The following is a 13,994-nucleotide window of genomic DNA, read 5'->3' as shown; positions in this document are numbered from 1 at the left end:
AAGTACTTGACAAAGTTGACCATGCCCATGGCAACAGCAAAGTAGAGCATCTCGAGGCACTCCGACTCGTCTCTCTCGGCGCTGCAGCAAAAGGCATAGTGCCAGTTCATGCCGCGCTGGCGACGCGTCTCGGCCACGAGCTCGTGGATCTTGCGCATCATGCTGTCGGCAAACCTGGGCTCGAAATTGTCCGCTCGCTCGATGTTGTGCATGCAGTTTGCCAGGTCGACATCTGCTCTCAAGTATGGGGTTCCGAGTTCCCGAGCCAGTCGGCATTGCTGCCAGGCCAAGGAGCCGAGAGCTGAGTCTTCGCTGAAAGGGTTGCCTGGAATGTCCAGCTGTGAAAGGGCCCACGAGTCAAGCCCGCCGAACCACTCATAGACAGTTCGATGAACAAACTCGATCGAAGAGTCAATCAAGATGTCGTCGTGAGGGTGCTCCTCTGGAGTTGCGCAGAGACACTTGTCATCGGCAACGTCATCCCCATCACTCCGGATAACCTCCAAGAGCCCACCGCAGCGGCTAGCAAGGCGGTTCTCAAGGGCCAAGCACTGTCTGTGACGAGCTTTGAGGGTTCTCTCGGACTTGCGGTCAAACTCGTCAGAGTCCATGTCCTCGTCGACAGAGGCCATGTCGCGGTTCCAGACTCGTCTTCGCTCAGCCTCGGCGCTTCGCGACTCCTTGCTTCTGAAGCAGATGCGGAGGAGCTTGGCCACCTGCTTACGGTGGCAGGGCTCTATCAGGTTGAGCACGTACGCGAACAAGTCCTCGAGCTCTTCTGGGATGGCCTCGATGCGCTGTTCAAGGTTGACGAAGCGTTCAAGTCCGTCGAACCCCTGAAGCAAAATCCTGGTCCCAAGGACAGCCCCCAAAAAGACACCGCATGCTTTTTCGGCAAGCTTCTCGATGAGGATCAGGGCCATGGTTTCGTCCACCTCCCGCAGGGCTCTCATGTACCGATGAGTATCAGCCTTGTCCTGCACATACTGCAGAACATCCCCTCCGACGAGTTCGTGAAGATGAAGCTTTGGCGAGGTGGCAAATAAATCAACAAAGACGGGACTGGGCCTGCTCGACGCCAAAATCTTGATCTTGGGGGATGTGCAGAGCATCTGGAGGAAGGCGACAGCTCTGGCTCCATCGCCGGAATACTCGTCCAAGCCATCGACGACGAAGATGAATTTCATGTTGAGAACGCCGGGCTCGGCCATCTTCTCAAAGGCGTCTTTCACTTCCGCCACAGACGGCAGAGGCAGAGGCTCGTGAGACTCCAAGGGACCTTCTTCGTAGGCGAATCGCCACATGGTGGGCACAAGAATGGGGGTGAGGTGGGGCATCGCTCTCAGGATGTGATACAGGACTGCTCTGGCCATGCCGTCTCGGGTTCGCTGCTGGACTATTCCCAACTTCCAGAAAAAGTAGGATCCCAGAGAGACAGGCTCGTCTCCACCCCAGGTACTCAGACGTCTCTTGGTCTCGGGATGGTTGAAGATGTACTTGAGAAGTGTCGACTTGCCCGCGCCAGCTTTCCCACACACCCAATAGATGCCGGACCCTGACTCAAGCCACTCGGTGAGACTGTCCCACTCGGTGTCAGGCTCGGGTGCCTTGAGAGCCCATTCGAAAGTACCAGGGTGAGGGTCCTGCAGGGTCATCTTCCTCTCATGGATCCCTTCAAACCGGAGATTGGCCCAGACTCTTCGTCGCGCCATGTCGACAATGAGCTTCTCGGCCGAGAGAGCAATCGTATCTCTGATTCCCTTGGCGGCGTCTCGAACCTTGCGCAAGTCATCAATGTTCTTGCACTCCTTGACGTCCTCTGCCGCCATCTGCGCCGCACACTCGAGACAGTTGGGGCTGCTGGCGAGTCTGTTGAGGGAATTGACAAGCTGCCTGATGTTCTCAGTGAAGTACTGGAAACCAGCCTTGCAGGTCATGACCCGGAGGATCCTGGTGGTCGAAGGCGTGCCGTCCGGAACATGCAGAGTTTGAAGGTTCTGACGGGTAAACTCGCTGTTGAACTTTTCCATTCGCGGCTTGCTGAGGATCCAGGAGCTTTGGAGATAGGTCGCATCAGGGAGCGAGTCCACTTGTTCATGAGCGATGATGGAGAAGTGATGCGCGAGCCCAGGGTTGTCCGTGAGCATGTTGTAGGTGGTGTGCAGCAGATGAATGATCTGGCTGTGGGTGTCAGGCTGGTCGAGGCACCTGTCGTGGACGTCGTTGAGGAGCTTGACCTTGTCGGCCCATTGAAGGAGCAGGGTTCTCTCAACGTCGAGCTTGGTCTGGAGATCGGGCCAATCCTTCGCCAGAGTGTTGATGCAGCACATATCTGAGAGTATGTCGAGGCAGGCCTTGAGGGCGCCTGCGACGCTGGCGTTGCCAGGACTAGGCGGGACGGCCACCGGGGTCATGTTGATGTCTGGGGGGGGTTCCGGAGTGGGGGGGGGTTGTGAACTAGGAATAGGTGGGTAAACAACCATAGTAGCTTGTGTAGTAGCTTGTGTAGTAGATTGGTTGTTTGATGGTTTAGAGTCTGATCAGAGAGGAGGAAAAGAGGCAGAATTTATCAGAAATCGGGAGCCCAACTCGAGAACTCGAGTTCTCTCTTCTCTTGTGCGGGGTTTCCCGTCCACCACCTATGTCTTATGCTACTGTAAGCCGCGTTACGACAGCGCATTTGCACTTTCAAACAAACAAAAAACGCCTTGCATGTTGCATCTCTGATGTGATAGGATTGTCGAGACGAGATGTGGCTAGCTGACCAGGGAAGGGGGGAAGCGGGCCGCGTCTTGGGTTTTCGGCTGTTGAGAAACGAGAACGAGAAAAGAAAGAATTGTTACTCAAACGGCAATTCAAGTTGTCGAATTAATTACTCTCTTTCAACTTTAAATTTTACAACAGTCTTCAACTTGCTACGGACCCCCTTTTGATAATACAACTAGCAATGCTTCTAGCTCTTCCAGTATCAGCTCGTAGGCCCAAGGTGGTGTAGTGCCACGTATCTCTGCCGAGCTATATTTTCTTCTTCCTCAGCAACTTTCTGAGACAGTCCGTGCGAACCGCTTCTCAGCCAACAACCTTGGCCCTGTTCCGTTCCGTTCAATCAAGAACCAGGGCCAGGCACACACACACACGATGCACTCATCTTGACGTGACCAGTGTCTCTCTTCTCTCTTGCCACACAATGAACCTTGACCTCCTTCGGAAGAGGGCCCTGCCACCACCTTTTGAGGTCCAGAACCCGCCCCAAGCCCCTATCCGAAACAAATTACTATTCAGAAATGCTGACACGCAGCTGTGGTGTCTTTACCGCTTCGAGTCCGACCAACCAAGAACCTCGAAAGGCTTGATATCACTTTAATCCCTGGCATTATGTAGGTATCTATCCGATATCCCTCTGCAGATGGTGTAACTTCCAAATCAGGCTCTGAGTGTTCAGGAACTGATAGCCGGGAGGGGAAACCTCTTTTCTCAGCCCGCACGGCAAGCCACATGACATGTCACCATTTGCTTCCCTGAAGTCGCTACGCACCTCGTCTCGACTACCGATTTCCAGGTACATAGTGTGTAGTTGATATCAGAGCCGCCTCCCCGCACGGGCCTCACAGGGGGCTGTGAGATCTCGATAGACGACTCCTTCATTGTCTTTATTCTTTTATTATAGTATTTCGATTGTTTGTTTCTTCTCCCGATCGGTATAGAAGATTAAGACTAGTCAAGGCCATGCTGCCAGCAAACCATGATGAGACGGCCATGGTCGCCGTGAATTCAGCTTGACCTGGGGACTCGGCCATATACCCCCTGCATGCAAATGTGCAATATACAGTACTCAGTTCAGAGATGTAGGGCGGGGTTTGTGTGACCAGGCATACATACCTGACGCGCGTTGGGATCAGTCTCAACAGTATGAATCGTGATTCTCGTACAAGTCCTCTCAGAGCCTCGTTCACTCCTTGATCATCACGGTACACAAACCCCCGAGACATGGTCTCGACCCGAGACTTCAACACCAGTAGCTCCACGTCAATGACCACCTCATGCATCAGAGTACAGCTTCTGAGTGAGTCAACATAAACGGCCGCCAGTTACGCAGCCTTGTGGGTTACACAGAGGTGAACACTCTCCACTGTGAGACGTCAACTCCACGAGACAGTACAACCACATTTTCTCGGCAAGGGGCCTAGACTCCACTGACTTCGGCAATGACAGGCATCGCGGGGCTTTGCTTGACGAGTGATAGGTCACATCAGAGGGAAATGATTGCTTCTTTATCATCCACGGGATAATCATGCGGGGGTGGGTCATTCAGTATCTGCCGATACACTCCATGTCTATGACGAACCGCTATGATCTGCAGTCGAGGCTTCGTACGAGACCCTTGTTGTCTCATCATTGTGGTGGCTATGGGAGCCTCGTTTCTAAACCCGGCAGCTGAGCAAGAGAGCTGAATGCCAGCCCAGATTACGCGGACACGCAGCCGTCCTTGCTGTCCTCAATAAAGATACCACCATAGATCAGTCCCTCGTCGAGATCACTCTCCTGGAAGCCAGAGTTGACAACATCATCCGTTCCAGTAGGCTTCTTCAGGATACCAATCTGGTACTGTCCCCGTCCAGAGTTATCGTTGGAGATGGGCTCCGTGACGGCTCGGAGGGGCTTGCGGCCCTCTGAGTACCAGGCTTGGATGGTGCTGCGACCGGTCAGCAAAAGAAACAACAATACAGTCTCAGGCTGAGACAATACTTACTTGTTGTCAAAGTCGAGAGTGATGGCAAAGTTCTGCCACACATCCTTGAGGATAGGGGTGGACCAGATCTGCTTATTGGTGCGGTCGAGAAGCTTCCATGTATCCTTGGGCAGGTCCTGACCGATGATGGTACCAGCCTCAAAGTTGAATTGGTTGCTCGAGTAGTCACCTGCCTCATGCCAGACATTCTTTGCTCAATCATCAGCTCTGTTTGTTTGCACTTTCTGCGCGAATTGTCTCACCAGGTACTCATGGCTGAGGTTGAGAGGCCGGCTCTCGTCCTGCAGAATGCTGAAATGAAGTGTCTTGACGCCTTCAGAAGCAGGGCTTTTCTCATTGTCATCCTTGGCGAATTGCAGGCCGGCACGTCGAAAGCCATGCTGCTGCATGAAAATGCTCTCATCGCTGATGGTCACTTTGAGGGGAACAGTGCGAGATACGGCGTCGAATCGAGATCGAGGGGTGTTCTTGGGAAGCAGGAGAATCTCGGACCAGGAGATGTTGTTCCCCTTGACATAGCCAGGGTTGAAGGGGTTCCAGCCACCGCCATTCTCAGTGTCAAAGTCGGTCAGGGAGGCATTGGCGGGGACGCGGCCGTCAAAGACAACGGCGCAAGAGTTGCTGGCCTTGGAGTAGGTGTGGAAGCGGTGGCCGAGAGGAGTGGCGGAGACAACAGAGGAAACAAGAGCGAAGAAGGCTGCGGCACGCATTTTGAACGATCGTGGGTGATATGTACAAACGAGAGTAATGAATGACAAGAAAACAAAACACTATCCAGTAGTGAACGAGCTGAAGAGTACTGATTGACGAGACACTCAAGAGACAGAAGACGTCTGATATATATCACCCTCAAGCTCATCTCATCTACCGGCTTCTTCGGTAGTTGCCAAGCTTCCGAAACATATTACCAGGCTTCGTCATCGTACCCGGCACCTAAATCACAAAATCCCTTACCAATCCTACCTTTTGCCCATGAAATTATCGCAACCATTGGAGGGAAAATAGCTACCTTTTGTACTGAACCTGTGGGCGGGACTGGTAATGTTGTATCTGAAACGGGCTTCTAGAAGCTAGAAAAGCTTAAAGCGTTGCGCTTGGCTCTAAATAGACGACAAGGTTTAATTAAGGAACCGCTCCGGGTCGTGACACGTTCCCGAGGTTCCGGACTTGGTAAGAGAAGAAACACGGGTCATTTCGTCATATTCTCGAAGAAAGCGAAGGTTTAATGATGGGAGAACCCCTAAAGCATCATTCGCAATCGCTCTCCTCCATCATCACATGACCGATTTACACGAGTATCCCTTGAAAGCCGCCGGGATAGCCCGTAATCTTACCCTCAAAAGGCCCGAGCCTCCAGCCCTACGGCGCCTCCCGTCCATCTTCGGGCCAATACCTCCGTCTGGGTCCCACAATCCCGGCCTCGACCGGCCCTCCCGTCCCGGAGTCCACCGGAGTAGTTCTCACGGGAATACCCGCCTACCCTCGACTGACAAGTTCGTAGTTTGCGCTATGACAAGACGCTATGCTACGCCTTCACGAGTCAAACGGGCATGGCATTTTCAGTTAAAGTTCAGTCAACCAAAAAGGAATTGTCCACCATGTGTCCAACCCAAACTTTCAGCCCGCCACAGCCGCCCAAGTTCTGTACACTATCTTCACACCCTCACGATGTTTTCTCTTTTTCCTACATTGCAGTAGTGTTTTCTCAAGCATCACAATCACTTTCCAAGATCCCCCTCAATACAACGGGAAACCTGACCGGGCTACCGGGCACCTCCCGGGAGATGATCCCCCACGACGCCTCGCCAGGTGAAAAAACGCGGGCACGAATCACCTTGGCTCACCGAAGACGCCCGCTCATGTCGGCATCTCCCATCCGCTGACCGGTGTGTGCGCCATCACTGCAGCAAGGGCGGGTTGAAATTACAAACTTGTGTGAAATGTAGTTTTGTGAAGAGAGAACAAAAAAAGCCTCACTAAAAATGTTGTATGCCGTTCGGCACGTTCTATCCGTGACGGTGCAGAAAATCCTACACACATGGATATACAATTTGCTTCCCTTCTTCTTGTTGTGTGTGTGATACTGCATGTTGTCTTGCCAGGTGACTACTACAAGGTCCAGCCATGTTATTTGTAGATTACATCAAACTGCACAGACTATCTATCAACGAAGCGTCAACCTCGCAGTTTAGTCAAGTGCTTGATTAAGCAACTATATGCTTAACGCTGCAGCATGATACATGGGAGGAGATGGGACGAGCTGCTCTTTGACACATGGTGGTGCTTGGCTTCACGCCCCGAGGCGTTGTATCTACCCAACTCTGCATTTGCATCTTCACTCCCTCCCCCCTTCAACAAACATGGATTGTACTGTACAGCTTCATTTTCAGGCTTGATGGCGTCACAGACAATAAACACCTCAGATAAACATAACCAGCGGTGAGTCATCTCGTCCCTCGTTTTGCTGCAGTTCCCTCCATTCCGACTCGACCAGATCCCTCCGACGTCGCCCACCATCGCCCGTCAACACCATCACCATGATATATTCCGACAGCTCCCTGTGGGGAGACACGGCCTGTCGCGTGGGATGCTTTCTACCCTTGTATCACCTTGATTCCACCTCTACGAATAAACATCCCAGCCCACTGTATCGGCGCAACTGACACGCCACAACGCGGGATATACTTCTCCTCGGCGGGCCAAAGCACCTGACAGGTCGACAGGCATCACCGCCGGCGCCGAAGAAGTGTCACAGAGGGTCCGAGAAAGCCCCTTTACAATGGATACCGGTTTATACACACATTCATGTTTGGATGGATCAAGAATGCAACTGTCTATTCTGCATATTCGCAAGACAATAACTGACTGTAATGCCCAAGTGTCCCAATACTTGTAACTAGGTCGTAGTATAAGCATAAGCAATCTTGAAAGGGCGCTTCTTTGCATCCAAAAAAGAAAAAAACGTAGCAGAATAAACAAAGGATGAATTGATAACCCCCCAGGTCATCTCCATCCCAACTTTTCTTTCCATCTACCGGGAAAGTTGACCATGGTATATAATCAACCCTCGCCAGATTCCCAAAGAAAAGGCACAAGAGACTGATGTTTGGGGGTATTAAGCCTGCTTGCTTCCAATTCTGTCCTCCGTATCCGTTGGTCCATAGCATAGTACAACGTGGTGGGCAAAAAGAGAACGGTTTCAAGGCAGTTCCAAACTGCAACCGTATGTTATGTACAGTTCAGAGTACTAAGTAAAGAGAAACGACAGTGAAATCATCAACTCCGGACCATGCGGGCTGCCCTGCTCCCCAGTCCATGGTCCTCACCCCAACGCCCTTATAGATGCATGCAAATGACAAGCAGCGCAGTCAAAGAGTGCATGTCCTCATTCGAGGACAGCTTGTCGAAAGACAAAGGAAAGAAATGAAAGCCTCAGCATTGTGATATCATGCCCGATAGTCGTATTATAGTATCTGTGACTGAATCGGGTCCATCTCGTCAAGAAAAAAAATCTCGTTTCGTTGACATTCGTAAATTCGTCTAATAGCCAGCTTGGCCTGGCATCTTGCCCAGGGAGTGACCGCCAGACATCTTTGGGGGTAGGTGGTTGTGACAGAAGATCTTCTTGTTTCCGTTGGTCTTGTTGTCCTTCTTGGTGGCGTCGATAACCAGAGCTGGGTCATCATATGACTCCACCTGGCAGCACTCGACGTTCTTCATCCATCGGTTGTTGATGACCTCGTTGATGCCGATACGCTTGTGAGGGTCGGGGTTAAGCATCTGAAGCAACAGACGGCGAAGAGCAGGCGGGGTGACGCCAACGTCGAGGGCGTAGCACTTGGGGTAGTCGCTGTCGGAAATGCAAGCATCGCACTCGGGGTGCTTAGCGTACCACTTGTTCCAGCCATCGACGAGCTTGTCGTAGTGCAGGTTGCCCACCTCAGCACGGGACCAGATAGCACCGCCAAAGGTAAGGTAGATCATGATGATGGCTGAGCTCCACACATCCAGGGCGCGAGGGTCGTAGGCTTCCTTCTTGGCGAGCACCTCGGGGGCGATGTATGGCTCACTGCCGCAAATGCCGGGAGAGCAAAGACGAACCTCTCCCATATTACGGCCGCATTGTCCGCCAGCCTCCCGAAGACCAGGATGGGTACCCGAAAACACTTCTGAGACACCAAAGTCGGTAATCTTGAGCTTGCTGTCCTTGGTAATCAAAAGGTTCTCCAGCTTGATATCACGGTGAGCAATACCATTGGCATGAAGGTAAGCAACACCCTGAATCAGCTGCTTGAAGAGGCACAGGCGATCCTTCTTGCGCTCCTCACCCTTGAGGTGACCCTTCTGAACCAGGCTAAAGAGATCACCTTCGGAGCAGTACTCCATAACGTGGTTCCAACGGGAGTGGTCGGTGCAGAGGCGGAAGGACTCGATAATGTTGGGATGGTGCAGACTCTTGGCGATGCTGAACTCAGACTTGATCTTGTTCTTGTAGTCCTGTTCGCTCTCACGGCGAGACTTGCCGCGGAATTCCTTGACGGCATAGAGCTCTTCGGGGTAGCCCTTGCGCGCCATGAGCCTCACCTTGGAGGCAGCTCCCTTTCCGAGATGCTTGCCATGACGGCCCAGGAACTTGCGCTGGTACTCAAACTCACTTTGTAGTTCGGCAACATCGACAGCAAAATCATCGGGGAGGCTAAGACTCATGCGTCTAGCCTTGGCGCCAGTACCAGAGTCTGGGGGGAGCGGCCAGACGCTGCGTTGGGGAGGGTACATGGTCTCATCTTGCTCGGCGGGCGGCGGTAGAGGAGTGTTGGGACGGCTTCCGTCAAAGCTGCTAGCTCGACGGCTAAGCTGGGGGCGCTTGTCTCCATTCGCACTCTTTGCGCCTGAACCAACAAAGCCGATAGTTCGGCCACGGAGAGTCAGACCAGTTGAGGCCCGGTTCTTCTTGAAGTCGCTCTGGCTGGGTAGGTTGTTGGCCGAGGAGCGCTCGCGATGCGATGAGGCCATTTCGAGACCGGCATCACTTGGTGACGGGGGCGAGTTGGAGCGGGTTGTAGCTGAAGAGCGGTTCATGGAGAAGCGACGACGGTGGGTGGCTCGTGGGTTACCGTTGGTCTGAGGTTCTGCGGGTGCAGAAACAACGGAAGGAGTGGCAGAGTCCATGATGGCCGAGTTGTTGGCCACCTGGGAATTTGAGCGGCGGAAAAAGTTGGACATGGTGCGCTTGAAGCTCGAGGTCGAGCCGCGAGTCGACCGTTTGGAGAGCGGAGTTCCGGTGGAGGTGACTTCGTAGTCCGTATACTTGGGGGTTGTGGATTCGGTATGCGAGGGTCGGCGAGAAGACTGTGTCTGGGTCTGATAGAGCGCCTTGCTGTTGCTGTTGGCGCCCGGAATGGGAATAGGAACGGCGCCTGATGTGACTGAGCTAGCCTGGTAGGACTGGTAGCTCTGAAGGTCTGTGAGGTCTTGGTTCTCAAGCGTAAAGTCCTGAGACTGGCGACCACTGATGGGAGTGACTGGTTCAATAGCGGATTCGCTGCCAGACTCTCCACCTTCCTCAAGAACAATTGACTCGGTCAGGTCGGTGAGATATTGACGCGGCGATGAGGCAGAAGGGAAGCTGATGGCCGAATTTGGGCTCAGAGGAGCAGAAGCGGCAATTTTATCTGTGGTGACCACGAACAAAAGACGTCAGCACGCAGGGATTGATTAAACTTGGGACAGTTGAACAGGGTGAAAGGTCAAAGATGACAAGGAACAAGGGACACAAGGACAAAGCATGAGGCAGAATGAGAGATCAGACAGGGAATGAAGCGGAAGCGAAGCAGGGATCGGATGTTAAGAGATCCCCCAGGCCAGGCCCCAAGTCCGTCCGCCCACCAAGCCAAGGCACAGCACAGGAGCCGCAGGGCGGAAAAGGATTGCCCGCCTGTGGAGGACGGCGAATGCGTTGGGCGATGGATGCTCTTGTCAAGGCAAAGAGGCTCCAGCCGGTTGCATGTTCTCTCTTTAGCCAGTAACAGACTCTGTCGTGATGGCCGAGTCCCACGTTGATCGCGTCACTGGTGCCCCAGGCTCGATCCACGGAGATGCTTCTCGCTTTCGGGCGATGGGGCTTGACGATGACAAACGCAAGGTAAAGCAACAACGCGAGAGCGAGGGAAATGACCCGGAGACTGCGAGACTGGGAGAACAGGAGGGGGATGGATTGGGGCGAGGATTGGGGGGTTACCAAGATTGGCTTGGCCCAAGTGCAAGAGAGGCAAAAATGAATGATTACTGAGAGAAGAGGGTCTCCATACCTGCTGAGTCGAGCATGGAGCTCTGATGTGGTTGGTGCTGGTGGGGTGCCACGAGCATCCCTGGGCCCGAGAATGCCGCCATCGTGATGGAGCGAGTTGCTGTTTCGGGGGGGTCTCGGGGAGCTAGGTCGCTAAACTGCGGTGGATTCTAATGTCCAGAAGCGCTGGGGGTCCTCTGCTTCTTTATCCTGTCGGAGACTTGTGGTGGATGGGTGCGTCTGGTCTGGCGGGGGGTACTGCGCTTCGGTGTACAGGCGGCGCCTAAGGTACAGCGGGCGAAGGGCAGAGGTTGGGGGCGGTTGCTGGTCACTGGGAAAGGCGAGGAACCACGACGTCAGGGCCACACACCATCCAAGAGATTGGTCAAATCGAGGATGGAGACGCTTCAGCAGCTGTCGCAGGCTGGATCGTGCTCGTGGTTGGTTCGTTTGGTTTTTTCGTTGTTGGATGGTCTGTCACAGGCGTCCCAGTTCGACGGCAGTTCCGAGAGCTGTTGCGGATTGCGGCGAAAGATGTCCAAGATTTGCGATCTTGGCGTTGCGTGCTGCTAGCCTTTCGGTGGTTCTGTCGGCCACTCAAGCTGCCCACGAGGGTTGTTGATACCGTGACGAAGGGATAAGGACGATAGGTGATCTGACTTTTAGTCGCCGGTTAAACAGATATGACAGAATGCCAATGTTGATCTGGTGCGAGTCTGAGTCGATTTGGATCTCGTGCCCGTGTAAGCGTAGGTGTCGATGCGGCGTTGTCGGTTGTCAAGATGCGTGTGAATGGAGATCCGTTTCCGTTGGGTGTTCTGTTCTCAATCAAGGCCTTCGGTGTTCGTTCCTGCCAAGTTCTTTCCGTTGCTCCTAGAGGTAGGTGTTGGAATGAACAGTCGGGGTCACCGCGTGGATAACTGATCCGGAGGAGGAGGACGCGATGGCCGAAGGAGAAGAGGAAGACGACGGGGAGGAAGCGGCATCAAAGAAGCCGACTTGGGTTATATAACTAGACGAGTAGAGCAGCACAAGCTGTCGTTTTCCACCAGCAAGTAAATAAAAAAGAGTAAAAAGGAGAAGTGGGAGCCGCAAGCTTGGAGATTAGGAAACTCAGAAAAAAGCGCGCAGCTTGTCTTTTGTGTTTCGCCGTCTGGGGCGGCAACAAGCTACCAACGCTACGAGTGAAGCCGGCTGCTGTCGCTCACTCGTACATTTCGGTCCCTTGTTGAGCGTCCACCACCCCAGCCCACCAGAGCCAAACCAAAGCCAGGACCCTCTATGGCTTGCCTGCTCTGGATGTGGACCAGCCGGCGGACGTGGGGAACTCGACCGGGGTGAGGATGCCTTGTCAAGGGGAGGGGGCGTGCGCATACTGAAGATACACGCGCACACAACGATTCGCACTCACGCACACACAAAGTGACTGATTGACAAGTGGCTCAGGGTTTGGTTTGAGGCTTGACGTGGGCTTGAGTGGAGAGTGTGCCGGTGATCAAGGGAAAAACAGGAAGCTATCGTCGGACACTCCAGAGTCAAACTGTCTCTTCTATCGGCCTTCTGCTACGCGTTCCATCAATTCCAGTGCTTCTCAAGGGGACCGGGACGTGAGTGGTTGGATTCGATCCATCCATCCATGGATCTCTTCTCTGCTTGGCGGAATACGGATACGTACCTAAATAAGCACAGTGCGTGATTTTTCTCCCATCTTGAACGAATCCACATGGATTCATCCATGGAATTATGCGACCCAGTCAGTCTGTGGATGAATCCTCTTTTCCGTCTGGAGATCCATTGCAAGACGCAGATTGGTGTGTCCTGCAGTGGATGATGGCGTGGGTGAAGAAATAGATGAGACACTGGAGGGTGAAGATGCCAGCTGCTTCAAGTACTGCTCCTACATTGCCCAATGACTTATATGAGAGTGATGAAAAGCCAGAGAAGAACATTCTGATAGAATGCAACACTCCAAGAGCCTCTTATGCCTTGCTTTATGATTGCTGTCTAGGCATGGTGGTCATGCTCTGAAGGACAAATAATGCCTCTGTGTTGTTGTCCGATTTTTATGTCACCCATGTAATGAGGTCAGTCTCCCAGGGCAGGGTCGCTCTCCCCTACAGGTCGACCGAGGTCCCCAGTTTTCTTTCCAAGACCCAGGAGTTTGCTACTTCAACTGCCTCTTGGGGCTCTGTTGACTCTGCAGCACAATTGAATCAACGTGACTGTTGTCAGTTATGTGTTGTCTCTTGGTTGACCTCCTTTTCCTTCCCATCCTCGTGAATACGGCGTACAGCCAAATAAACATGCTCGTCTGCAACCAATGCAGCAGCTCATGTGAGTTGAAATGAAGAGCACCAAGCGCGCACCCGCGCCTTCCCTGTTAACGGTAGTCCGCGCACACTGTACCTTCCACCTGAAGAATCGGTCTTTGATTTGGCGCTCCATGATTGGCCAGACCTCCCTGTCAAGCCGGTGTCACTTTCCCCGTTTCGAGATGGACAGTTCGTCCTCCTCCAACCTGTGACAGCCATCCACCTGCACAAGCTCCACCGCCATCTTTGGCTTGTGTAAGCGCCGCCTTCAATTGCACGCTCCCAAACAACTTATGGATGCATATCATGAAGACGTCTCGAACGATCATGAACTCTTGTTGGTGTTGCCTCTTGTTGGCCCCATGATTGCTTCGTCAATGTCCCACCTCAAGCACAGTAGCTCATGTCTTGCGAATTGCCCACTTGTCTCGTCAATCTGTTGCCGCATCATGGCAATCCCCCCCAGGCAATTCCAGCACGAGCATCTCCCCGAGACCCTGCTTCTGCCAAGGCCATCAGAGAGCGATCGTGACGCTGCGAGAGGAGTCATCGTCATCAGATGTTACAGTACATCATGCTCCCGTCCAGAACACTCGCCCCGACGAGGAATTGAAGACGCCCTTCGTGGCGATGCGTTGCACATCAT

At 53.2% G+C, this 13,994-nt stretch overlaps 3 protein-coding genes across 3 annotated transcripts; all 3 read right to left on the bottom strand.

Moving 5' to 3' along the window:
* Window positions 1–491: 491 nt before the first annotated feature.
* Window positions 492–2,414, bottom strand: NECHADRAFT_36311 (uncharacterized protein; the record flags this gene model as incomplete). Its single annotated transcript, XM_003052755.1, has 1 exon — window positions 492–2,414. A coding segment is annotated over one exon (1,923 nt), but the record flags the coding sequence as incomplete, so codon positions are not given.
* A 1,854-nt stretch (window positions 2,415–4,268) lies between these two features.
* On the bottom strand, window positions 4,269–5,545 carry NECHADRAFT_67676 (uncharacterized protein). Its single transcript, XM_003052754.1, has 3 exons — window positions 4,993–5,545; window positions 4,751–4,938; window positions 4,269–4,693 (listed from the first exon to the last, which is right to left on the bottom strand). The coding sequence occupies exons 1-3, from the start codon at window positions 5,458–5,460 to the stop codon at window positions 4,465–4,467; spliced, it is 885 nt and encodes a 294-aa protein (XP_003052800.1). The 5' UTR covers window positions 5,461–5,545; the 3' UTR covers window positions 4,269–4,464.
* A 2,745-nt stretch (window positions 5,546–8,290) lies between these two features.
* Window positions 8,291–11,140, bottom strand: NECHADRAFT_99765 (uncharacterized protein; the record flags this gene model as incomplete). Its single annotated transcript, XM_003052753.1, has 2 exons — window positions 8,291–10,422; window positions 11,059–11,140. The coding sequence occupies 2 exons, from the start codon at window positions 11,138–11,140 to the stop codon at window positions 8,291–8,293; spliced, it is 2,214 nt and encodes a 737-aa protein (XP_003052799.1).
* Between the last annotated feature and the right edge of the window lie 2,854 nt (window positions 11,141–13,994).

Source organism: Fusarium vanettenii (assembly GCF_000151355.1).
Source record: "Fusarium vanettenii 77-13-4 chromosome 3 genomic scaffold NECHAsca_2_chr3_3_0, whole genome shotgun sequence".
In the NCBI taxonomy this organism is placed as follows: domain Eukaryota; kingdom Fungi; phylum Ascomycota; class Sordariomycetes; order Hypocreales; family Nectriaceae; genus Fusarium; species Fusarium vanettenii.
Note: the sequence above shows the minus strand (reverse complement) of the source record. Positions and strands in the feature narration are given on the sequence as shown.

Excerpts from the sequence above, each read along its gene's own strand:
- NECHADRAFT_67676 (XM_003052754.1), bottom strand. The coding sequence starts at position 5,460 with ATGCGTGCCGCAGCCTTCTTCGCTCTTGTTTCCTCTGTTGTCTCCGCC. Across the intron at positions 4,939-4,992 it reads ACCTCAGCCATGAGTACCTG|AATGTCTGGCATGAGGCAGG; the intron begins GTGAGACAATTC and ends GATTGAGCAAAG. Across the intron at positions 4,694-4,750 it reads ACTCTCGACTTTGACAACAA|CACCATCCAAGCCTGGTACT; the intron begins GTAAGTATTGTC and ends GACCGGTCGCAG.